The sequence below is a fragment of the Fringilla coelebs genome (genome assembly GCF_963513975.1).
Source record: "Fringilla coelebs genome assembly, chromosome: 23".
In the NCBI taxonomy this organism is placed as follows: Eukaryota; Metazoa; Chordata; class Aves; order Passeriformes; family Fringillidae; genus Fringilla; species Fringilla coelebs.
The window spans coordinates 5,539,969-5,565,018 of record NC_140049.1 but is presented as its reverse complement, the minus strand read 5'-3'; the positions used below and the strand labels follow the sequence as shown (position 1 = coordinate 5,565,018).

The window sequence follows — 25,050 nt, the reverse complement described above, 5'->3', positions numbered from 1 at the left end:
ACTTGGGGTACCCCAGAACATAATTAGTCATATGGAAAGCAGTTTTCAGGAAAACTGGGGCCAAGTATCCCAACTAGCAAGGATTTTTCAGTTGCTGAACACTCTCCCTGGTCTTAATGGAATAGAAATACAATGGAAATCTCTAAATTTTCAAAACATTTTGAATTTGGTTTGGGTAGCAATTCAATGGAAATCTCTAAATTTTCAAAACATTTTGAATTTGGTTTTGGGCAATATCTCGGCCTCATTGGTCAATATTCATGGTACACAACCCTTCAGAAGCCCTGCTCTCCTGTCCTCACCTGCACCTGGGCCAGTGCTAAGGAGAGCCCTCACACCATGCTTTGGAAGGCTTCATCAGAGGAATTATCCTTTAACTCTCTCTGTGCTCTTCTCACCCACTGAATTGACGAGCAGCACCATCCTCTGCCAAGGACAGGTGCCATCCAGGGGGACAGAAAGTCCTGCATCAACCAGAGCCGGTCTCCTTTTTGCCAGCAAGTTGTACCCTGGTGCCTTCTCTGCACAGGAGCTGTGCAGAATCCTGGGTGAAGCACAGAGGCCAGGAATTCAGAGCTGCAGCTCTGTAGCTACGGCCACCTGGAAACGGAGGGCTGTGCCAGGCAAGGTGACTTCCAAGGGAACAAACCTCAGCATGGCAAAACAAGGTCATGGTCCTACAAGAGTTTGTGTCTCCATGAGACCTGTCCAGCCTGATGTGCCATGGAAACCCACCAAAGCTGCTGTCTCAGGAGTCCCCTACTTCAGACAGGTTACACACTGCTCCAGAAGCAGCTTCTCACCCCAGTGCCAGCAGTGTGAGCATTGCCCAGGAATGCCAGCCCTGCCGCCACCGAGGAGCTGTCACTCCCACAAGAGTCATGCCCCACTGCCAGCACCAGGGCTGCCTCCGAGAGTGACACTGCCTTGGAGGGAGAGCCTGTGCTGGACAGCCCCCCAGAGTGGATGTTCAGATGCTGGAAGCTGATGGGGGATGCTCAAACGACAGGCAAGGGCAGCCAAGGGCAGCGTTGGTGCCCCATACGCCGCGCCGGCTCCGTTGGACCCGCATGGGAAGGGGAGTGGGAAGGGGCTTCCCTCACAGGCACAAGGCAGGAGAAGAGGGCTGCTGCATTCACACTCCCAGCACACATGCCTGCATTTTATTGCATTTTGCTTCCCTCGGTGCCATTTCTTGGTCCCCGGGCTGGCAGAGCGGGCGGCGGGTGCTGAGCGCGGTGCTGAGCCGCGCTCCCTGCCCGTCAGTCCCTCTGCCCCCGGGCCCCGAGAACAGGCAGGTGAAAGAGCCAGTGGCTGGGAAGGGGTCTGATCTTGCCGCTGTGCCCTGAAGCAAGAGGTGAATGGCAATGAACACCTGCCTTTGGCTGCAGTTTCCCTTCTTGGCACCGAGCGCCGTGCTTGGATTCAAAGCGCGGTAACAAAGCCCTCGCCGGCGAACACATTTCAACATGTTATTATTCCCAGGCCGGCTTTCAAGATCTCTTTCTATTCCTTCTGTACTGATTGCTCTTGTTTCTCTTGGCTCCCAGCTCTGGCTTTTCAGGCTTCATTAACTGGAATTTATTAGCAACTTTAAACAATCTTCCTGCTGCCAAAAAGAGAGAAAGAAAAGAAGAAGGGGGGGAAAAAAAGGAAAGAAACAAAGAGGAGACATACTAAACTCTGGGCTGCTCCCTGCCTGTGTGAGGCCCAGCTCTGAACACCTCTATCTGTGCAGGTTTTCTTTGCAGGGAAGGTCTGGTGAGTGCCTGAGCTGGGGCCATGCCTGCTGGTGCAGCCTGTCCTGTCTCTGGAGGGGGAGGCTGGGGCCAGAGGCGAGCACAGCCTGGTGCACAGACACTGAGAGCCCCTCTCCCACTCCTCTCAAAGGCAGCTGGGCCTGGAGGATCTGGGCTCTGGGCACCCCCTGAGCAGGAGAGGTAATTGCACCCACAACACCTTCCTGAGCAGCTCTCAGTAAGCACAAATGGCCCACAGGGCACACCTGGGACCTGCTCTCATTGCTGGACAGCGAAGCTCTGGCAGTGAAAATAACTTTACCCAGACCCACAGGGAGGGAGCTGGAGCAGTCCCTGTGCCCTCATCTGTGCCCTAAGCACAGCATCCCCCCGATGCCATCAGGACACGTTTGGTGTCCAGAGCAGAGAGGAGCCAGTGCAGAAATGCCCCGTGGGACACAGCCCGGCTGGGTGTCACGGGTGGCACCCCTGGGTGACGGCTCTGCTGTCCTCAGGACCCTCACGTGCCACCCTGCTCTGGCTTTTCCTCCCAGGCCTCCAGCCATGTGGGTGTGTGCAGAGGACTGATGTGCTGAGGGGGGCCCACAGCCTGGATTTGCAGGGCTCCACGGCAGTGACACCTGCCACGTTTGTCCTTGCTGTCCCTGGGACACCTGGGCTTCATCCACCCGTTTTTGCAGCTGTCTTCCCCTTCCCCACTGCTCCTTTTCCTCAGCTGAATCCCAGCTCCATGCACAAGCTCAGCCATGAGTCCAGCTGATCTCTGACTTCTGGGAAACTTCACTTTCATGAGGTGGTGCTAAAATAGAGGAACAGAAGGAGGAGAAGTGCTGAGAGGAGTGAAACACCAGCTCTCCTCCACAGGACCCTGGGCTGCTGGGGCTAAATCTAATGAGAGAGGAGACAGAATCAGAGAATCACAGCCAAGAGCAGGAGGGGAGAACCACGAGGAGAAGCCAGGGGAACCTGGGCTTTCTCTGACTGTTGAAGGATTATAGATCAAGGACAAGGGGTGTCAAGAGTTCTTGGGATGTTTCTGAACATTAGGTCATTTCATAGAATCTCAAAAAGGAGATCTGAAAATCTCGGTTGAAATTGGCAAATTTTTTGCTGAGGAACCTCTGATTTTTTTCCTAAGCACCTAAGGTATCTTTGGCAACAAAGCAAATATAATTTGAAATACCATTTTCTTTTAGGGCTTTACCCAAAGTAAAGGATTAAATGTCAAGAAGTAACCTGAAGAGGAAACAATTTTTTAAAATAAATTTTTGGGGTTGACCAAAGCTGCAGAAGATCAGTTTTGGTTCACCTTGAACTGAATTTTGTAAGTTTTGTCTTTGATTGCTCCAGCCTGTCACTCACCTGGTTTGTCCAGCAGGTAATAGGGAACATAATATCGATATTGAACTATCAGAGAGCATCCAAAGGAGGGCAGTGAGGATGATGAAGGGCCTGGAGGGGAGGCCATGTGAGGAGCAGCTGGGGGAACTTGTTCTGTTCAGCCCCTGGAGAGGAGGAGGAGTGGCAGGCACTGACCTCTCTGTGAGCAGTGACAGGACACGAGGGATTGCCCTGATATTGTGCCAGGGTAGGGAACTGTCATGGGCCCGGGCCTGACAGAGCTCAAAAAGCATCTGGACCAAGGTGTGACTCTTGGGGATGGTGCTGCATAGGGCTGGGAGTTGGACTTGGTGATCTTGGTGGGTCCCTTCCCCCTCAGACCATTCTGTGACTCTGTGTAGAAGGCAGACTGGGGCCATAATGCCCCCCAGAATCCCTGGGCATGAGAAACCTGCTGAAGGCTTCCCATCCAACTGGAGACAGGCACTTACAGCCAGGATGAGCTGCAGCAGAGTCCTCCTCACTGCAGCCCTTCCCTGCTGGAGGGGCCAGGCAGGCAGGGCTGACACTGGCACTGTGGGTTTGGGGACCTGGGCTGTCCCTGCTCAGCTCCCTTGGCATGTCCCAGCACAGGCAGCTCTGCCATGGGGATGGAGACAAAGGGCTGCTACGTGTCACCCTGGCAGACACTGGGAATGTGTCCCAGGCAGATGAAATCAGCAGAGATCTGAGCTGTGAAACCTGAGCAAACTTCCCTTGAGGATGTCTAAACAAGCAGGATTTGTTTGCTCGATTCTTATGCGTGTCCTGGCACAGAGGGTGATCCCAGCCTGAATGTCATGGTCCTGATGTAATGTTGTGGGATGAAAATTTGGTGAAGATATAAATGAAAAGAGCAGGGGAAATGCCAGGCAAGTTGCATTATTGGTCAATAACAGCCCTATGAATGCAGTACAAACTGTCCCTATCTAGCTGTCGTTGTTAATTAAAAGAATAACTTTTAATTTGCCATATTATATAAGATCCTTCCTTGCTTGATTTCATATAAATTACTTGATTTCCATAAATAGGATTACTATCTACCTGCTATCAAATTCAAGCAGGCACTTTGCTGTGCACAGGTATATGATGCTGCAGTTTCCATTTCTTCCCCTAACTTTGAGGTCAATCCTTTCCAAAGGGGGACTTGTGACACACTGGGTCTCCAGTAAAATATTATCTAACAACTTCCAATTATTTTTTCACATTTTCCTCTTTAAATTTTTCCCCTTTGCCTGTTTCATTCATAATTATTTTTGGCTGTGGGAAGCTGGCTCTTTTGGAACCTATGAATATTTATTCCTTGCTGGTTGAGGCTGCTCTGTTTGTACATGATGTAACCAGGACACAGTTGCTTGCAGCAAGACAACTGCTAATTGTACACAGAGGAGTCTGGGTGTGTGAAAAGCCTCAGCACCCCCAGTGAAGGTGCTGGATGCTCACACTTCAACATGGATGTGATAAAATGAAAGGAGAAAGGCTGCAAGATGGGTGCAAGGTGCTGAAGAGCCCACTTCTGTGGGCAGCTCTGGCTCCAAAGCCAAAACAGGGTCAAAAATGTTTCCCTGTCAGCCTGTAAATGCCTGCTGGGGAGGGGGCTGGGGTGGCTGGGGTCTTTACAACTCCAAAGAATTTGAAATACAGACAGATGGTGATCAGTTAAAAGACCATTTGAAGTAAAAACCTGTAATATAAATCACAGAATTCTGCAATGATTTGAATTTGGAGGCACCTTAAAGATCATCTCATTATTGCCCCTGCCATGAGCAGGGACACCTTCCACTAGCCCAAGCCCCATCCAACCTGGCCCTGGGCACTTCCAGGGATCCAGGGGCAGCCACTGCTTCTCTGGGCACCCTGTGCCAGGATCTCACAGGTGTTAGGGGGGTATCTGTAATTCTGACATTTTGGAAAATACCATTTATGAAATGCCAGTGTTGCGCCTTGTGGTGGCAGCAAGATCTGATTCAGAGAAGTGAAAGTGTTTCATTTAGGCAGATTAAGCTGCAGTAACTGTTATATACACAGCAAGTTTACAACACACATCAAATGAAGCATTAATATTAGGATTTCATGAATGCAATAACAGTGTTTTGAAGAAATTGTGTTTTCCAACAGAAGCTGTTGTGTTGAAAGTACCAACAGCATGAGAATAACACCTGGAGGTATTTCTCATGGTCAAGTGGAGTAAGACCATACAGGTGCAATTTACTCATGCAGAAATGGCCAACCTCAACATTCTGCCCCCTGGGCTCCCATTTTTGGGGCTCACAAAGGATTCCAGTGGTTTCTTGTGCTGCTGGGTAATTTTCACACTTTCAGAAGTGGGGCCACTCCTTCCCTGACACACAGCCACATGCTGATCCCCAGGATGGAGCCTGCTGCTGTGTCTGCCTGTGTCTGCTCAGACCTCGGTGCACACTGGTGTGTGCTGGGACGCCCCAGCCTCTGGGGAAGCCTTTTGGACTCCAGTTTGGCAGGGTGGGTTCCACCCAGGGGTTCCTGTGTCTCTGGGCTGCAGGAGGCTGTGAGGGGGGCCCTGGTGAGTGAAGCCCTCTGATTGCTGGCTCTGCTCCAGGGCACAGCATTGATTTTTGAACGAGAGTTTAGGTCCTCTTTTATTTTGGCTTTTGGCACCACCTCAGCCTGAGAGCGACGACCTCAGTGAAACCCCAAATCTGGAGCAGCAAACCAACCCTGCCCCAGCAGGCAGGCTGCTTCCAGCTCAGCCTGCAGCTGCAGGACCAGCACTGGAAGCTGTGGCCAGAGCTGGAGGAGCCTGTGCAGCGTCCCCCCAGCCCCCCTGCCCGGGCAGCACCCCGTACTCACAGCTCCTCCAGGAAGCGCAGGTGCCGGAGCGCGCGGGGCTGCAGCTGGCTGATGTTGTTCATGCTCAGGTCTCTGGCAGGAAGCAAAGACAGAGGGTTCTGATCAGTCACGCAGTGGTTTGCACAGAATGAACCTCAGTGCCGGGCTCTGGGTCCCCTCTCTGCTAAGTGGGAGGCTGAGAAGCCTCTGCAAGCAGCATTTCAGCATTGCCATCTGATCCAGCTCGGGCTCTGCCTGCAGAGGGATGGATGGAGAGGGGTAGCCAGAGAGAGCTGGCTCCTTCAGGGTGGTCTGCCCGAGCTCCTCCAAGTTATGAAGCGAGTTAGGACATTTCCCAACAGCATGAGCAGTCTTGCTGTCTCACAAGTTCTGGAGAGCGACAGGAAGCCCTGTGACACTGGAAAGGACAGCATGTCCTTGCGCCCAAGAGCATCTCTGTCACCGTGGCCATGCCAGCCCCCACAGGGAGATTTTCCAGTGTGTGCACAGAAATCTGCTTTTGGGGAGCCAGCAGCCCATGAGAGGAGGGCCCATCCCACTGGACTGGCTCTCTCTGCACTGTGAGAAGCACACCAGCACCGAGGGGCAGAGGATGGCTCTGTGGGGGACAAACTGAGGCTGGGAGGAGGAAGGAACCTGGCTGACTGTGCCTGTCCCACTCTGCCTTCTCCAGCTAAGGGCTCATCTCCTCTGCCTGGGCTCCTGCAGAGCCTCTGGAGGAGGCTGTGCTGGTACCCAGAGGGTGCTGAAGCTCTCTGCACGTTACAGTCCCTGTGAGCTGCCAGAGCAGAGCTCTCCCCATCCCAGGCTGTGAGAGCAGCTGAGTCTGTCCCCAGGGATTCAATGCACAAGCTGGTATTCGGGAAAACAAGGATGTTTCCAGACTGCTCTTGGGGTCTGAGAGCTGCAACCCTGCCCTCATGAGCAGCTGCACAGCAAGAAACCCACCCTGCTTACCCCAGCCTAGACCAGCTGTGTCCAGGTGAGCAAGGGAGCACAGACCTTTAAAGCAGAGGTAAGATGAGGCAGAATTAAAAGCTGGAAGGGTTAAACCCAATGGGAATAGATGGGGCATATCCCCTGGTGAACAAAGCAACGTGGGCAGGGTCATCTGGGTGCTGGAGAGCCTCGTGGGCTGCTCTTTGTCACTGGGCACAGACAGGGCACAGCTCAGCTCCTCCTGGCACTGAGCAGCCCAGCCTGATGGGTGTGATGGGAAAACCAGCAGAAACAACCCCCAAATCGAGGCAATTTATTCACTCTTTCCTTCTGGGAACCTCCCAGACCTGTGAGCCTGAGGAAGGACCTGCCCTGCCCTCCCAGGGGCACTGGGGATGTCCTGGCATTGGGAGGAGGCTCGTGCCAAGGACAGGGACAGAAGCAGAAAGGAGAAAAGCCCCTCAGGAGAACCCAGCAACACAAGAGGGACCTCTCTGAGCTATTTCAGCTGCCCAGAGCACCTGAGATCTCCCAGGTCACATAGCAAATGACCTGGAGCATCTCAGCTGGCTTTGGGCTCTGGGGAGGAAATTCCTTCACTGGAAAAGGAGTTCACTGAAAAATTGACTGAGATGCCTTTGTGTTCCTCAGAAAAAATGCTGGAGTTTTGCTGGTAAAGAACAGAACACCTGGGGGGTTGCATAGGCTTCTGCATTTTGACCACTTTCCACAAAAAAACCCAAACCACCATGTTCCAACCAGCTCCATTTGGCATTGGTGGAGGCAGGTGACACATCAGGAATGCTGGAAGTTGTCTTTGCATATTCTCTGGAGAGGTGTCCTGTGATAAAACCACGCACTTTTGTGAACCCTTTTGAAAAAGACTCCTGGAGAAGTTTACTTTTTCCTTCATAACTTTCTCTTCTCCAAAGAAGTAGTAGAAAACTTGCCAAAAACCTATGAAAATTCAAAATTCTGTTTTCAGAATGAGTGCAAAAAGAAAATTATTGCTTGCACTGTTCTGTCTGCAATGCTGCATTCTCTATTTTGGTGATCCTGGGACACAAGGGTTAAAATATTATTTTGTGCTGCTTCTATTTTTATTTTTAAACCCCCAAGGGCAGTTGCTACTTAGCACCCATTAAAACATCTTTTTTTCCTACATCAAAGTGTCTCCTGTTTGTGTTGTAATGAATCTGTCTGATGTTTTGACATGTTGTGGAACAATGTGAAAATAACGAAAAATAATGTAAAATGAAAGACTGTGAGAGAAAACACAGATCTGAAACATCCAAGATCTCCTTGAAACTCTGAGGTATATTCCTTAAGTTGCCTTCTGCTGGTGGTACAGAGAATACCCCTTGCTTGCCACTTTCCAAGCCTCATGGAGGTGCCTTCTGTGTGCCCAGGAGCTCCCAGGTGTGGTGGGGACAGCTGGACACCTGGCTGGGTGGTGGTGCAGATGTGCAGACTCATCAGTCTGGACCCATCAGGATGGGACTCACCAGTCCCAGACAGCAGCAGGGCTCTGGCTGGCTGAGCATATGGGAGAATATCTTTTATTATCTTTTAGAATCCCAGATGGTTTGGGCTGGAAAGGATCTCCAAGCTCATCTTGTTCCACCCCTGCCATGGCTGGGACACCTTCCACTATCCCTGGTTTCTCCAAGCCCCATCCAACCTGGCCTTGGACATTTTTTTCCTCTTGCCCTGATCCATACCTAAAAGGAACAAAATACACTGGTTTCTGAAAAAATCTTCCAAAAGGCAGAGGAGAAATGCCTTTATCCCATCACTTGGAGCCCCAGAGCTCCACAGAATGTGGCTTTGCTTTCCAAGCCCCCCTCCTGCAGCCCTGGGGCTCTGGGCACGGGCAGGTCTGAGACAAGGGGGTCTCTCCCACCATCTCTTTGGGCAGTGAAGAAGAGCCCAGCCTTTTTTCAAGGTGGTTGTATAGAAAATATTTTGAGTAATTTTATTCAAAAGTCACTGCTGTTTTGGCTGTTTGAACACTCTGGTGGTTTGCAGGACTCAAGTGTAATCCATCTTCCCTGACAGCCCTGAAAAGGGCATCCCAAAAGGGCAAATCCTGGCAGTGGTTTGCCAGCTAAAGAACAGCAGGCAGAGGTTCCAGGGACTCAGTTTTGCCGTGAACTCTGCAGTGTGACATCCTGCAGGGACCCCCCAGCAGCTCCTGCAGAGCAGGGGACATCACACCCGACTTGGGGCGCTGGAATTCCTGGCCTGGCTGTGGTGTGAGGACAGCATGGAATGTGCAAGGACAAATGGTGTGAAGGAGGAACAAATTCCTCCAAGGGCTGGAAATAAACTTCCCAAGCACAGCCCTGGACCCAGTGATTTTTCTAGCCACAAAAGTACGAGATGTTTCTCCACAGGCTGTCCATGCTTGTGTGAAAGCTGAGGCACAGGATTCTTGCCTGAAGTGTTGTGGGAGTAAATATTTGACTTATTACTCATTTAAAGATGTTGTTGACTTGTTGCTGTGTTTTCCCAAGCTTGTGATTTTCCTCTTAGTAAGGTTTCTTATGTTATGTACATCCCCAACACATGCAAGGGTGGAAATGCTTCCTGTCAGAGCAATCAGAGGAGCTGTTTATCTCTTCAAGTGTTTGGGGGTGGTTACTTCAGTCAGCCACATTCAGTTAATTCAAAAGGAACCCACAGTGTTTGAACCTTGTTGGATTATTTTTTCTGCAGCATCTAGCAGAATAAAGAGGGATCCATGGATGAATGGGTCAGGGGCTCCTCTGACCTTTCCCAGCTGTGTCAGTGACCTTGGCTTTCCAAGCTAGGGCTCTCTTCTGAGTGACTGAGCATCCAAGGAAGCCAAACAAGTGCTGGGTCTCTCGTGTCTGTGCATGGCCCTTGTCATTTGCACTGGAGAAACCATTCCAAAGGTGAGGTCTGTACCAGAGCAAACAGTACAGAAATGCACAAATTATTCAAACCCCAAAGTCCCTTAAACTCTAAAAGAAATCAGAAAGGTAGGAGGAGAAATGGGGTCCTGCAGCTTCACCCAAGCTTGCAGGGTAGGACCTGCAGAGGAACTGTCCAGATCCTTGCCTTTGAGTTCATGATACCTCTCAGTCCCAGTGCTCTGGGACAAGCCCCCCTCTCCTGTCCCAGAGCTCCCCTGTTCCTCCTTCCCCAGTGACTGGTGTCTGTCCTCTCTACAGAACACCAAATAAAAGCAGGAGTTCTGCTGTCAAATCACCCTTCATGGCTGTGGTCTGGAATGCAGCCAGTAGAGTGAACTACTCCACTACTCCCAAAACTGAAACTCTGCTCTCACATCACCCTGCTTACCCAAGGAGCAATGCCTTTGAATGCCTCTTGCATTAGGTGTAGAATACACCTATGCTTTCAAATGGCACTGCACCAAAGCCATCATGGCTATAATTAGTGTGATTTAACTTTCCCCCTTCCCCAACTAATTCTAAACATTTATCGTAAGCATTTCTAACTTGTACCTGCAGGAAAACTGAGACACAGTTCATGGAAACTGAGCTCATGTGATTCAGCCTCAGACCTTACAACTCCTCTGGCCCTCGAGGGGTTCCTTAAATTATTTGCTTTGATGTCACCTTCTTTCATGAACAACCTTTGATTATTCACTGATTAGCTGATCTTCCTTCACCAAAAAATGAGGTGACACACACAGTGCTGGGCTCCCTGCTGGGACTGCCTGCCACGCTCCCCAGCCCTGCTGTGCCATGGTGAGCACAGAGTTTCAGCTCAGGGGTGAGATGAGAAAAGAGATCAAAAGGGTTTTTCCTTGGCATCACTGCTGGGCAGGCTGTGTGGGGTGCTCTGAGCCATGGGGTGCAGCAATGTCCCCATGGTGTTCAGCAGCCCAGGATGGGAAATGCCTGGTGATGATGACTGGACCTTAGAAGCCCCTTTTTCTGCCTTCAGAAGGGGCTTATCTCTCTGTAAGACTATAGGTCACTTTCCTTTACCCTTACTAGTGGACAATTTCTAAAACCCCTGTATCCTATAAAAACCCCTACTTTTGCCCAGTTTGGCAGAAGAGCTGTGCCTGAGACCCTTCACAGAACATTCAATAAAGACATTCCTGTGGAAGCTCACACAGCCTTCTCCTCTCTGCCCAAGGCACTCAGCAAGCTGAGAGCTGAAATCACAACAAGCTGATCATCACTAGAGCTGGGATCACCTAAGCCTGCTGAGGTGGCTGTGGCTGGGAGCTGCCTGGGAACTGGGACAGGCTGGGCTGAGCAGGGCACAGCAGGGACAGCCCCCAGGACACCCCAAACCCAGCAGGGGCTGCATGGATGGAGCTGGGGATGTCCCTGTGCAGCCCCTCTGGGAGGAGGCACCTGCAGGGCTGGGGGGAGCTGCGTGCTCTGGGCCAAAAGGACAGGATTTCATGCTGCTCTAAGGGGGCTGCATGAAGGACACCCTGCCAGTCTCACCTGAGCAGCATCCCCAGGATGTTCCTCCCGGGACAGCAGGGTTGGTGCCCCTCACAAACCCAAGGCACCTAAAGCTGCCCCCTAAACTGGGGAAGGTGAGCCCTGCCCATGAGCCCCACAGCTCCTGATGTGTCTGCCCAGGCACAAAGCAAAGTGTTTCCTCAGAGATGGGCTGCAATTAATTAATGCAAACACAATTAATGCAAGCAGAAACCAACAGACCTAAAGCAACACAGGTTGAAGCCCCCCTGCAGCAACACAACAGGACCAGGGCTGCTCAGCCAGGAGGGTTTGAAGGAGAAACTGCAGGGGTTGGGCTTGGGTGAGACCAAGCAGAGACACCTCAGAGCCAGATGTGCATCTGTCCATGGAAAATTGCACAGCTGGCAGAGAGATTCTCCTACAGAAAGAGCAACTCCTGCCTGTGGCTGGGAGAAGACATTCCCCAACCACCTCTGTCTACTCCAAAGGTGCACAAAGTCTGTCCTTAGCTCCAGTCCCCTGAGGTGCTCCCCATGGCTCCCTCTGTCCCTCAGCAGAGCAAGATGCCTGTGTCTTCCTGCTCTTGCAGCTTCCTTCAAGAATTTTGTTCTGCAAGGTTTCTGCAAGCTCAGGTTGCTGTTCCTGGACCTTCACAGAGCCCACAGTGGGGCACCCATGGGCTTCTGGTTTCCCTGGTACCTCAGTGAAATCCAGTGTGTAGCTACAGCTGGAAATGAGGGCAGACATGGCCCCAGTCACTGGAAAGACTTCCAGTATTTTGGGAAATGAAGCTCTTGCTCCCTGTCACCCCAAAGGACAAATCTGACTGAGATCCTGGTGTGAGCCTACAGGAAGCTGCTAAGAACCCAGATGGTGACTGTCTTCTCAGCCCCTCAATTGCTGGATGAATATGTTCATATTTTTGAAGATATTCAGGATATTAATGTGCTCTCTTCCCAGCCCAGGCTCAACCCAGCTCCTCTCCCTTTTGGTGCTGAACCTGTGGCTTCCTGGACCATAAAAAACTCCTTCCTTACACTCAGGCAGGTGAGCAGGAATTTTTGTGATTGTGAGGAGAAGCTAATGACCTGCTATCCTTTTGATTAATTAGCTGCACAATTACAGCATTAAGGCCTCCCAGTCCAGCAGTCTGATTTCTAGGGGGACTGAACAAACCAGACCAAAATTCCCATCCTTATCCTGGAAAGGCCCAGCACTAGGCCTGCTCTTGTAAGGAATGAAACACCCTGAAATCCCTGGGCACTGAGCACTGTCTGTGCCTCTCTCCTGGCCACTCTCATTAGCATCCAGTAAAAATGCACAGTTACACCACCAGAAAAGAACCCCAAAGGCAATAAATGATGGTTTCAGAAATACTTCAGATTATACTAGAGTGATTCATAAAGGTTCTCACTATCTCTTTTCCTCTTTATCTTGAAATCTCCAAGGTCACCACAAAATGCCTGAACTGCCTGGGGCAAAGCTGGGGCTGCTGGTGGAATGGTACCTGGAGCCATAGAACCAGCTGAAATTCTTCCTAACAGCCTGCAGGTTGAAAACTACACTAGAGGTAGTCTCCATAAAGAGAAGGAGAAAGGGAAGATAAAGAGATCAAAGCACGAAGAGCTCATTTACATCACACCATATCTGGAGGCACCAGCGCTGCTTCAATCCCGTATCACTGCAATGGGCAAGAGCAGAACGTGTTTCTACTCCCACCTCTCCACATTTGAAAATAGATCAGTCATCTCAGCTCATCCCCCACGTGGAGGCCCTACCCCAGATCTCCACAACATTGCAATAATAAAGGCTCAGCCAGGCTAGGATGAAGCCCATTCCTGCAGCAGAAGCTGGGTCTGTGCAGTGGGAGCAGTGACCCTTGGCAAGCAAAGCTCTGCCCCTCTGGCTGCTCCTCCTGCATCTCTCCCTGGCTGTGCCCTGTGCCAGGCTGTGCCCTGTGCCAGGCTGTGCCCTGTGCCAGGCTGTGCCCTGTGCCAGGTGCCCTCCTGTGTGGGAGCAGAAGGGGCTGAGCAGGGCAGTGGTGCCTTCCTGCCCCTGGTGTGGGAACCAGCAGAAATCACTTTTAGACACCCAGCGCCAGGTCAGGGCTGCCAGCAGATCCCATCCCATGCCAGGAGCTGCCAGGGGGGTCAGGGGAGACAGGAGGGTGTGGGGTGCAAGGCCAGGGCAGGTGGAAGCTCAGGGTGCCTGGCAGGACAGGCTACAGGCAGATGGAGGAGAGAGGGCTGGGAACAGCAGCCCCTGTGCCAGGGGCAGGAGTGAGACCTGGATCAGAGCATGGGGGCACTCTTTCTAAACAGGCAAATCCTGAATTTTGCACAGTCTGTCACAGAATCACAGAATCATAAAATACCCTGAGCTGGGAGGGGCCCAGAAGGATGGAGTCAGCTCCAAGGATCTCCCCATGGGCCTGAGAGTTGTCCCAACACTCCTTCAACCCATGGAGGCTTTTCCCTGGGCTCTGCCTCCTGTCTGCAGCTGTGCTGGCTCCCAAGGAACAGGACAATCCCAGGGGAGACCATCCCAGCCCTGTGCTGTGAGGAGGCAGGAGCAGATGGCTTCCCTGGCTGGGTGCAGCATCCCCTGGCCTGTGTGAGTGCTGTGGTGGCTCCTGTGCCATCACACAGAGCTGGGGATGGGCAATCTGAGAATCACAGAGCCCCTGCCTCTCCCTCTTTCACCTCCCAGACAGAGCAGCCAGGGCAGCAGTCTGCTTTCAGTTGGATGTTGGGCAAGAATCATAATTTTTCTTTTCTGTTACCATTCTGCAAGTTTGTGTTTTTGGTGATTGCCATGAAAGAGAGGTCCAGAAGGAATTGGTTTGGGTTGATCAAAATAATAAAAACCATGTGGGTTTTTTTCCCCCTTCAGTGTTGACATTAAAAAAAATCATGCCAGAAAGGGCATTCTAAACCTGAAGTAATTTGAAAAGAAAAATGCTTTCTGTCCAGAAAATGTCAAAGCAGGGCTTCTTAGCCTTTTAAAAACTCTTTTACATGCTAGTCTAACTTAACAGGGTTCAGAATTGGTAAGTGGATGAGCTGGGTCAACCTTAATATTTTCATTAGTGTGAGCACATCAAATCTAAAAGAACCTCTAAACTAAAAAGGAACATTGGGGCCTTAATGAGAGCAAGGAACACCTTTTTAAAGCAAGAAAAATGAGATTGCAAGTATATGTCTTTTCTTCCCACCATGTCCTTTGGAGCAGCCACAGCCCAGCAACATCCTGACTTTTGGCCACTAAATGGTCTCCACTATGAAAAGTGGAGACTTTTGAAAGAGAATGAAAATGACCTCTTTCTTTTCTTGAATGAAGAAATTCATTCAAAAAAAAGCATGAATGAAAAAAGAATGCAAATGAAAAGATGAAAGAACCTCACATCCCCACATTGTGGGGATGCAGAGAACCTCACATCCCCTTGTGCCCAGAGTGGGGGCTGTTCCCTGTCCTCCTCCAGGTCTCTGCTGCATTTCAGGTCCCCACTTGCCAGACTTTTTGGTGGCAAAATTCCTCCTGTGGGAGGAATGGTTCTCTTAACCCAGAACAGCTACCAGGGAAGGTGAACCCAGCAGCATCTTCCTCTTTGCTGCCCAGCCAAAGCCTTTTGAACAAGACCAGGAGCAGCAAACAGCAAACCAACACAACTGGTGCATCCCAACATTCCCCATGGAAGTGTCCCTGACACCAAATGGGTGTTGGAAATGTGTCCCCTCCCAAATGCTGCAAAAATGAACCCAGTTCTGGAACCAGGACAGCAGCTCAGGATCAGCCAGGGATGGTTTGAAGGCACAGGGCTGTTCTGGGCAGGCAGAAACTCCCTGGCAGAGGCTCCTGCACAGACTGGAGCTGTTCTGGTACCACAGCACCTCAGGAAGCAGCTCATCCATACAGCCTGTCCTGCCTGCTCTGGGTCCTGCCCACAGCTCCCAGACCTCCCTGGGCAGTTTGCCCCAATGCTCAGAGCAAAGGGATTTATTTACAGCCCACCTGGTGCCATTTGCACAATGGTCCAACCACCCTTGGAGCCCACGTGGTGGGAACAGCAATTCATTCCTGTAGAAATGTTCTTGGGAGAGAACCAATCCACCTGGAGAGCAAGGCTTGTTGAAGTGTACCAAAAAGCAGACACTGATGTGTGCAAACCCAGAGCACAGGGAATATTCCTCTGTCTGCTCTGGGGTGCCCTGACCCCCAGGGCAGCTCTGACTTTGACCCTCATTCATGGAGAAACTTTCCCAGACTGCAAGATAGACTGGAATCCACACACACAAAAAAAAGTAGATTATAGAGAGCAGTGCAGGTGGATCACTTGGTGGGAAATTGAGGTTTTGGGATTTTTAGTGTGTTGTGGATGGAAGCAACATGGAGGGCACAGGGGTTGTCCTGGGTTTCTTCTTCCTTCTTCTCCATGGGTTTGGGTGGCATTTTGTAATTGGGCAGAAGAGTCCCCATTGGGGGCTCTGTGGGATCAGTTATTGGGTTAAAAGGGAAAATAATCCAGGTGTCAGTTCTTGATTGGATAGTTTAGTTTTAAAAGACCTTGCACCAAGAGATTGTTGGCCATTTTGTGCCTTCTAATGAAAAGCTGCAGAACTCACAGTAGTGAGACTGTTTTACTGATAAGAAATAATGAACACCTGAGTCTGAACATGAGTTATCATCTCAAGTGCCTTCAGTCCAGCCCCAAAGGAACTCACAACTGTACCCTGCCACTGGTGAAGCAGACAGGACCAGGAGATGGCACAGGGTGGAACTGGGTCAATGGACACATGCAGGACTCCTCTGCTTGCAGGAGATGAGTGAGGAGGGTGTGACAGAGGCATGATGCTGGTTGGATGCAGTAGGAGGATGTGCTTTTTGTGTACAAATTGCTGGTAAAGAATTGTAGAGACTCTCTCTATACAGACATAAGACAAAGATACACAACAAATTAACACAGAATAAATCTCTCTGTGGCTATTCAGGGTGATTGTTCAGTGCTACACCTGGCTCAAGGGTGCCTAAATCACTGATTGCCAGGACCAGCCAGTGGGTCCAGACAAGTTGAGGTGAACAGAGCAGCAGAGGTTATTGGAATTTGTCTCCTTGTGGCTCTTGGTGCATGTCCATGAGCAAACACCTGAGAGTGACAGGCTGGCTGTGCTGGAGACCTCGTGTGACCCAAGAGCTTCCTGGGTGTGTGCTTGGCTGGAACTGGCTTCAGACCACCTTGGTACCTGTGCCCAGGTCAGAGAATCTGCTGAGAGCTCTGGAGCTCCTTTAGGGAGCAGGCTGGGGGAGGAAGGTGTGGGTTGCACACAGACATGCCTCCAGCTGCACACAGGGGCTCCTGTAGCCACTGTCACCCACAGCCTTCCTTTGGTTGCACCAGCTCTGCTCAGAGCAGCTTTGGCCCCACATATTCTGGAGAAGCATCAGTTGGAAGCCTAAGGAAAGGCAGTGCTTGGGTTAGGGAGTTCCTCCTGTACTGGGAGCTGAAAGCCCCTGTGCCCTCTTTCTGTGTGCCCACCAGTAATTTGTGCAAGAGCTCCTTGCACATCTGGCCCAGAGCAGCCCCCTCTGTCCTGTTTCTCTTCACTGCTGTCCCAGCCCTGCAGCTGATGCCCCTTGTCCCCAGTGACCACAGAGAGCTGATGGCCCAGCCTGTGGCTGGTGGGCAGGAGCTCCACAGCCTGGAACTGCCAGAGTGCAGGTCAGCCCTCTGGGCTCTGTCACACTGAGAGTCTGGCAGCACACAACTCTTGCTGTCATCCTCTGGCTGGCAGGAAAGCAGAGGGAGGCTCTGACAGGTCTGCACTCACTGTGGGTGAGGGCTACAGGAGTGGGGCAGAAACTGCTGAGATGAAGAACTGGGACAAGGCACTACTGGGAAACCACTGGGCCAAGCTGCCTCTCCCCGTGGAAGCCACATTTTGGGGAGTTTCACACCAAATGATGTATAGAATCACACCAAATGTTGTATAGAATCACACCAAATGATGTATAGAATCACACCAAATCATGTATAAAATCACACCAAACCATGTATAGAATCACACCAAATGATGTATAGAATCACACCAAATCATGTACAGTCACACCAAATGATGTACAGAATCACACCAAACCATGTACAGAATCACACCAAACCATGTATAGAGTCACACCAAATCATGTACAGAGTCACACCAAACAATGTATAAATTCACACCAAACCATGTATAGAATCACACCAAATGATGTATAAAATCTCACCAAATCTTGTACAGAATCACACCAAATCATGTATAGAATCACACCAAACCATGTATAGAATCACACCAAATCATGTATAAAATCACACCAAATCATGTATAGAATCACACCAAACCATGTATAAAATCACACCAAATGATGTACAGAGTCACACCAAATCATGTATAGAGTCACACCAAATGATGTACAGAGTCACAGAGTCATTCAAGGCCTCCAAGATCACCGAGTCCAGCCTTTGACCAAATGCCACCATATCACTAAACCATATTATGGCAAAGTACCCCCTCTGCACCACTGCCCTGGGGACAAGCTGATCCCAAAGTGCTGAGAGTGCAAGTAAACAGTAAAGGAGAACTGGAGGGTTGCAGTAGATGCACTGCTGAATCTTTGTGCAGTTTGTGCCTGTCACTACTTGGAAGTAGGCAAAATTTGGAAACATCTTACAGGAGACCAAATCTGATAAATTTTGTACTTGAAAATGTCTGAATGGCTGATTGAAATGCTTTATGCTCACATCAAAACATTTCATTCACTAAAAGCCAAGCCATGACAGTGCAATATTTAATGACAGGCAGCACCTGCACAAACTAACCCGAGGCTGAATTTGGAAATATCAAAAGTAAAATGAAACCCCAATTGAAACAAAATCCTTCGCTTCAGACTCAAACATCTCCAATATGTTTTCATTCAAAAAATTCTACCACATCTCTGTTGCTTGTAAACTTTTGCATTTGATGAAGAGCAGTTTTTACTCTGGGAAGCTTACTCAGAGAAAAGCCTGGTTTCCCTGGGCATTGCAGGGGGATCCTTTTGCTGCTCACAAGCAAGTTTCCATCTTGGCATCCTGTGGGTGCCAGGCACTGCAGGGAAGCCTGGTGTTGATTCTGAGCTGTGCTCAGGCACAGGAGTTGGGGTTAGGGTTAGGTGCCTTGTGCCCACAGGGATCTGTGACACCACAGGCTCTCCCAGACAGCACTCAGAGCCCCTGGGGGAAACTGCATCCAGTCCCCAAAGACTTGACCAAAACTTTGGGCAAACAAAGAGCAATGGCTGTGTCCAGCCCAGAGCTGGCAGGGACCCCTCCCAGCTGTGTCTCTTGTCTTCTGTATGCTTTAAACCCCAGCAGCCAGGTCAGCAGGGTCCTCCCTGGCCCAGGAGAGGTGGGGGAGAGTTGTGGAGGAATAAGAACCCCGTGCCTTTTGACATGGATTGAGGTGCCCTGAGTTCAGGTTATGCTCTCCACCAGCAGGGAGGTGTAGCACAGGATCCAGGATGGATCAGGCTGGGTGCAGCTCTGAGCAGCCTGCTCTGGTGGAACCCTCACCCTGACCCTCAGCAGGGGAGTTGGAATCAGATGTGCTTTAAGGTCCTTCCCAAACCAAGTCAGTCTGTAATTTACAATCCTATGGTTCAATCCCCTGCTTTGCCCTGAGAGGAGCTGCCCTTTGCAATGATGGGGCAGCTGAACCCCCCTCAAGGTTTGCACTTTGCTGTTTTAGTCTGGTTTGTGTCATTACTTTAGTCATGAGTGTGAGACACAGCAGTTTAGACAAAGGGCTACCTGTGCAGGCTGGGATTTGCAAAGACACTCAGGAAAGGCCCTGAAAAGTGCAAAGCAGCAGGAAGGCTGCCCTGAGAGGAGAGAACCTGGCATAACCCAACACCTGCTGAGCAGCCAGGCAGTGTCCAGGGCTTGCCTTTCAGCCCTTGTCTTGGAGGTGGAGTTCTCTGTGCCAAAACAGGGCAGAGAAGGAACAACCATGTCATGACAGAGCTGAATACATTTAATGCACTCAAGCAGGAAGGGAAGGCAATAATTCACTCTAGAGCAGGACTGGCACAGCAGATGATTTATATTTGGAGTTGGGCTTGGCAGGTGCTTTTATGGAACAAAGTTTGGTTTTCAATTGTATTCAACCTGTCCCAAAAGTTGTTCAAACCATTCCAGCTTGTGGCATGGCCAACTATTAACTAGGTCAGTTGGGAAAGAAGTGCACAAAACTGCCCTCTTCTGTTTCCTGGGAGCTGGGTAGTGCTGGCTGCTGCCAGAGGCAGGACACATTGCTCAGAGCTCAGCCTCTTCAACATCCTGCCCCAAATATCTGGGTGGACTGGCAGAGACCCAGAGCTGGGCTGCTCCCCTGCCCCAGCCCCCTGTGCTGCCATGCTGGGAGCACTGAAAGGCCAACTGAGGCCACATTTCCCAGAGCTGTGGCAGAAGGACAGACAGCTTGGCCATGGGGCTGCCTAGGAAGGGTGTCCAGGATGGGTTTTACACCAGCCCTGCAGTGTCAGCTTGTGAGAGGCCGTGGCCAAGGCTGATGTTCCTGAGGCCAGTGCTGGTCACTCAGCAGCCCCACAGGAGGGGTGTGGAGGGGCTGGGGCACCCCCAGCCCTGTGCTCACAGCCTGGGGGCAGCTGGCTTGCCCACTTCACTCTGGAACCTGGATCCCTGCTTTGGGCTCTGCTGCCAGAGCTGTGGGGATGGATGAGCCTCTGCTGGTGGCCAGGCCAGCATGAAATGTTTGCCTTCATCATGAGACTCTGAGTAAATGAAAACTCAAAAAAAAATAAAATTGCTCCTGCAATTGTTTCTGCCTTCCCTTTATTTTGTGCAGGAGGATGGATTTGCAGAGTGAGAAGGGAGGTATCACCTTAACTCAGGGAAGAAGAACAGGCTCTGGGGGATTCGCAGGCAATCCAAGCCTGAATTCCAATGTCTGAGTTTGCATATGGGGACAGAGTCAGGAAAAGGAAAAAAAAAAACAAAACAGAATTCCACACAATTCAGGAGCTTAAATAAAATTTAAAATAGCTCTTTTAGTATCATTGAAATCCTGCATCTAGAGTTTTACAAGAGCTGAGCAGCACTGGCTTTCCTGCTGTTCCTGGGGTGGAAAGGCACAAGGCTGATGTCAGGGACAGAGATATCCCTGGGCATCTCCCACTGACACCTGGAGGGGCTCTCAGAGGCCATGGCACGACTCTGGACATGGATTTCATCTATTTGCCTTGCCCCAGCACCCAGGCCCCAGAACTTTTGGGGTGCATAGCTCAGGGCTGGGGCTGTCCCAGCATTTCCCACCCTTTGCCCAGGGTGTCTGCCAGGCTGTGTCCAGCTGATAATGTCAATGCTCCTGCTGGCAATGTGTGTGCAGAGCTGTGCTGAAGGGCCCTAACACATCATCCTGCAGATGTGTTCATGTTCTCAGAGCTCTCTCAGGCAGGAGCTGTGTCCAGGCCACAACCTGGAGCGCTCGGGGAGGCAGCGCTGTCAGGAGGGGCTGTGACCCAGCTGTGTGAAGCTGTGCAGCTGCAACCCACACTGAGCTAAACCAGCCACTCAGGACAGACACAGCAGCGCTCTGGAGCAGTCAGCAGCCTAAGCAATGTGGCAGCCTCAAGTTTTGGATGCCAGCAGAGTGGTGTTTTGCACCTGAAAGGATGAGAAGCGTTGGTGTTGCTGCTGGAGCATTTCCTGGTCTGTGCCTGCTGCACCCACACCACAAAGGGAAGGGATTTCAAAAGCACCACGGGCAGTTGCAAGTTGCAAAAGTGTTTTTTCCTAGCTGGAAACAGATCCCTCCTCACCTCACACAGCCCACAAGACCTCACCTCTTGCACTGACTTTCTCACCATGCACCCACGCACTTGTGTGATCTGGCATGTGATGCTGCCTGTCATGTCCTAATGCACTATCAAAGGCATCAAGGAGAAGTTTAATTCTTACTGATGAGGTAAATGAAATTGGGTTGGGACATTTTTATGCTCTGAATAAGGGAGAGGGGGGTCACCAACCAGCCATGGTTGAGAAATCTGGCAAAAGAAGTGTCAAAGCAGGTGGGGTAAGCTGCACCCAGGGGCAGAAAACCTTCCCAGCCCAAGAATTCAGGTTCTGGCTGCCATCTGTGAATGCAGCTGGTGCTCAAAAGGCAAACCTTGCCTGTTGCAAGCACCCCGTGCTCGGGACCCTCCCTGGCTCTGCTTTGCTGACAGGGCAGGACAATGAAGGCAGTTCCGGAAGCAAAGAAAGTTCAAATTCCTCCAGCCAATTACCTCATGGCAGTAAATCTTCCACCTCTCCTTCCCAGCCACAGGTGAAGCCTGTCTATTGTCTGGGGAGCCTGTCTGTCTGCCCAGCACAAAAGGGAGAACAATCCGTGGGTTTGTGTAACATCCGATGCATTAAAATGCAGAATAAAGCAGGAAGGGGCCAAGGAGAGCTGGGTGGGGAGGAGACCTCCAGAGGCTGCTGTGAGGCTGGGGGGTCTGGTTTGCTTCCAGCCTGTTGGTGCAGGGGTCATTCAGGCTGGATGCTGGTCAGAGTGTCACATTCACATTCTCTGAAAAAATCCCTTTGCCCAGGATTTTTCTCCTGGGAAGCTGAGGAGCCTCAGAGAAAAGGAAAACAATTCCTATCTCATTTGCTTCTCCTGTGTTGTGCTCATGTGGAATGTGTTTGGAGATTGTTCACCCACAGGTGATTGTTCCATTGCATTCTGGTGTGAGTTGTTTTCACTCTTTGGCCAATCAGGGCCAAGCTGTGTCAGGGCTCTGGAGAGAGTCAGGAGTTTTCATGATTATCTTTTTAGCATTTTAGTAAGTATCCTTTCTGTATTCTTTAGTATAGTTCAGTATTCTTTAATATAATATAGTATCATAAAATAATAAATCAGCCTTCTGAGAACATGGAGTCAGATTCATCATCATTCCTGCCTGCCACGGGGCACCCCACAAATGCAATGGTCAGGGATGTGCTGGGGAGGCCTGGGGATCCCTCAGGGCTTTCAGAGAAGGGGTTCTGCTGGCCTGGAAGGGGCCTGCTGCCCACAGCCCTGTCCAAACCCTGTCCATGCACCCTAAAGCTGTCTTCCCTGAGGCCAAGCTGCCCAGTCTTCAGGCAGCTAAGTGGCAAACAGCCCCTGAGGACTGGTAGATCATCATGATGGGCATCTTCTGGTTCCCTCTGTGGTGCCCCACTGCACTGCCAGGCACTCTGCACCAGAAGGAAATGGAAAGAAGAAAGTATTTGTGCTAACAAGATGCAGACTCTCACAGAGCAGCATCTCTTTGTTATTGCCATCAGAGCTGATGGTCCTGCACTGACTGGGGGCCAGTGGATCTGAGGGAGGTGCACTCTCCAGCCTTGCAGCTTGCTGGAGCCACCCTCACCTTTCCTTTGGAAAGTTCAAGGCATGATTCTTCCCAGGAAGGACCAAGGTTCTGGAGGAACCAGAACCATGCCCAGTCCATGTTTCATGCACTGTACCCTGCTGTATCCTGCTCTGTGGCTGTGGAGCAGGAGGAGCAGCTGCAGCAGCCTCTGCATTCTGAGGCATTTTCTGCAGCCTGGAAAAACCAGAAGCTGCACCTGTGAACTGATGGGGCTGGAGAGCTCCACAGCCTGAGTCCTTCCATCTGCAGCCCTCTCTCTCAAGCCCAGCTATGGCCAGACTCCAGATCCCAGCCTTGCTAGACCAGATGACTGAGAGCAGGAGATAGAAGCCCTAATGAAAGCAAAGAATTCCTTTAAAGCAAACTTCTGATGAGACAACAGAGAGTCCAGAGCTGTGCAGACCATGAGAGACTGGGGTAAAACCAAGTTGCTTGCAGGACCCTTGGACATCTGGGTGATGTCTGACCTCTCCCTGCCCTGCTGCACCACCAGGCCAGGTGTTCTGCTGACCACCAGACCTGGAGCAAGAGTTTGCTGCCTGGGTGCAGGAGAGGAGCAGCTTCTGGATGGGTGTGAAGGGCACATCCCTTGTACATGTTTGAGAGGGCACATGCCATGTGCTGTGCCCTGGGGAGCCTCTCTGTGTGCAGGAGGTGCAGGCTGGGCTATGGGGCAGGCACAGGACAGCACAGGATGCTTTTCTTGTGTGTGTTCCAGCACTGCTGCACTCTGCTCTGCTCAGTGCTTTGACAGGCATTGGGCACCTCTCTTCCTCTGCAGCCCCAGTGCAGCATTGTGCCACCCTGCTCTCTGCTTTCTCCAGGATACAGAATAATACCCAGTGCTGCTGGCAGGTCCTTTCTGTGCAGCCTAGGCCAGGAGGGGCTTCACCTGTAGCCCCCAGGCAGCAGAGAAAGGGGCAGCAGACAGGAGCTGGATCCTGCAGTGTGGAGGCACAGCAAGCTCTGGCTGCATGCCCAGCTCCAGGTGACTCCTCTGCCCTGTCTGAGTGGAGCTGACCTTGGACACACTGACATCTGTGTGGGTAATCCAGGGAATGCTTTGGGGTTTGACTGCCTTCCCACTCAGGATGTGGCCACGCACCCTGGGGTATGGGCAGACACCTTGGAGCAGTTGTGTATAAACCATCTTTAGAGCCATGGCTTGACCTGCTTCAGGTCCCTGTGGCTCTTTAGGGTGGAAGGAGACAACTCAGGATGCCAGTGAGACAAGGAGCATCAGCCTAGGCTGGGCCAGCACTCTCACCCACCTCCAGTTTGCTGGTTTTATCTCATGCACTTCAATTGTGCAAAATGTTTCTGGGGAAAAACAGCGCTTGTGTTATTTCTTCCCCATGTTTGGACTCAGCTTTGGGCTCAGAAGCATTTCATTGCCCCAACAGACTTAGGCACAGAGAAAGAGAAAGCCTTCTACACTGTGCTGAGAGCTGACACAGCTACCATGACCCACCCAACTGCTGAACATGTGGGGGGAATCTGACACACCATCACAGCCCCAAAGTGATGTTTGAACCCAGCCTCATCTGCTGAGGGATGGATGGTGGCTGATGTCTCCTCAGCAGGCTGCACAGGTGCCCACTTGTGAGCCAGCTCTGCCCACACATCACCTGGAGCTGTTTCTCACAGCCACAAACCAAAGGTCAGTGTCCTGAAGGGCACTTGGAGGGCTCCCCACACTGCTCCTGGCTTTTGGCAGGGTGGGATCAAGCTGCTTTTCACAGATGTTTTTGTGAAATGGGGCTGGGAGTGTGCCACAGCCTCTCTCTGTCAGTGCCCCAGCAGAATCCCAGAATCCCAGATGGGTTTGGGTGGGAAGGGGCCACAAACCTCATTTCATTCCACCCCCTGCCATGGGCAGGGACAGCTCCCACTAGCCCAGGTTGCTCAGAGCTCCATCCAGCCTGGCCTTGGACACTCCCAGGGATGAGGCAGCCACAGCTTCTCTGGGCACCCTGTGCCAGGGCCCCACCACCCTCAGAGGAAGAGTTTTTCCTAATGTTCAATCTGAACCTACACTCTGCCAGTGTGAATCCATTTCTTCTTGTCCTGCCACTCCAGGCCCTTTTAAACAGTCCTTCTCCATCTTCCTTGTCAGCTCTGCTCAGGCACTGAAAGGCTGCACTTGGGTCACCCTGGAGCTTCTCTCCTCCTCCAGGGTGAACAACCCCAATTCCCTCAGCCTTTCCTTGTAGGAGCTGTGCCTCCATCTCCCTAACCCACTTGGTGACCTCCTGGGACTTGCTCCAGCAGGT

General features: G+C 51.2%; 1 protein-coding gene across 1 annotated transcript in view; it reads right to left on the bottom strand.

Annotated features, from left to right (window-relative positions):
* The window catches only part of LGR6 (leucine rich repeat containing G protein-coupled receptor 6), a 163,247-nt gene that overhangs the window by 96,871 nt on the left and 41,326 nt on the right, over positions 1–25,050 (bottom strand). Inside the window, exon 2 of the mRNA XM_084220828.1 lies at positions 5,970–6,041. Within this exon, the coding sequence (XP_084076954.1) occupies positions 5,970–6,041 (72 nt within the window). The remainder of the gene's footprint in view (positions 1–5,969; positions 6,042–25,050) is intronic.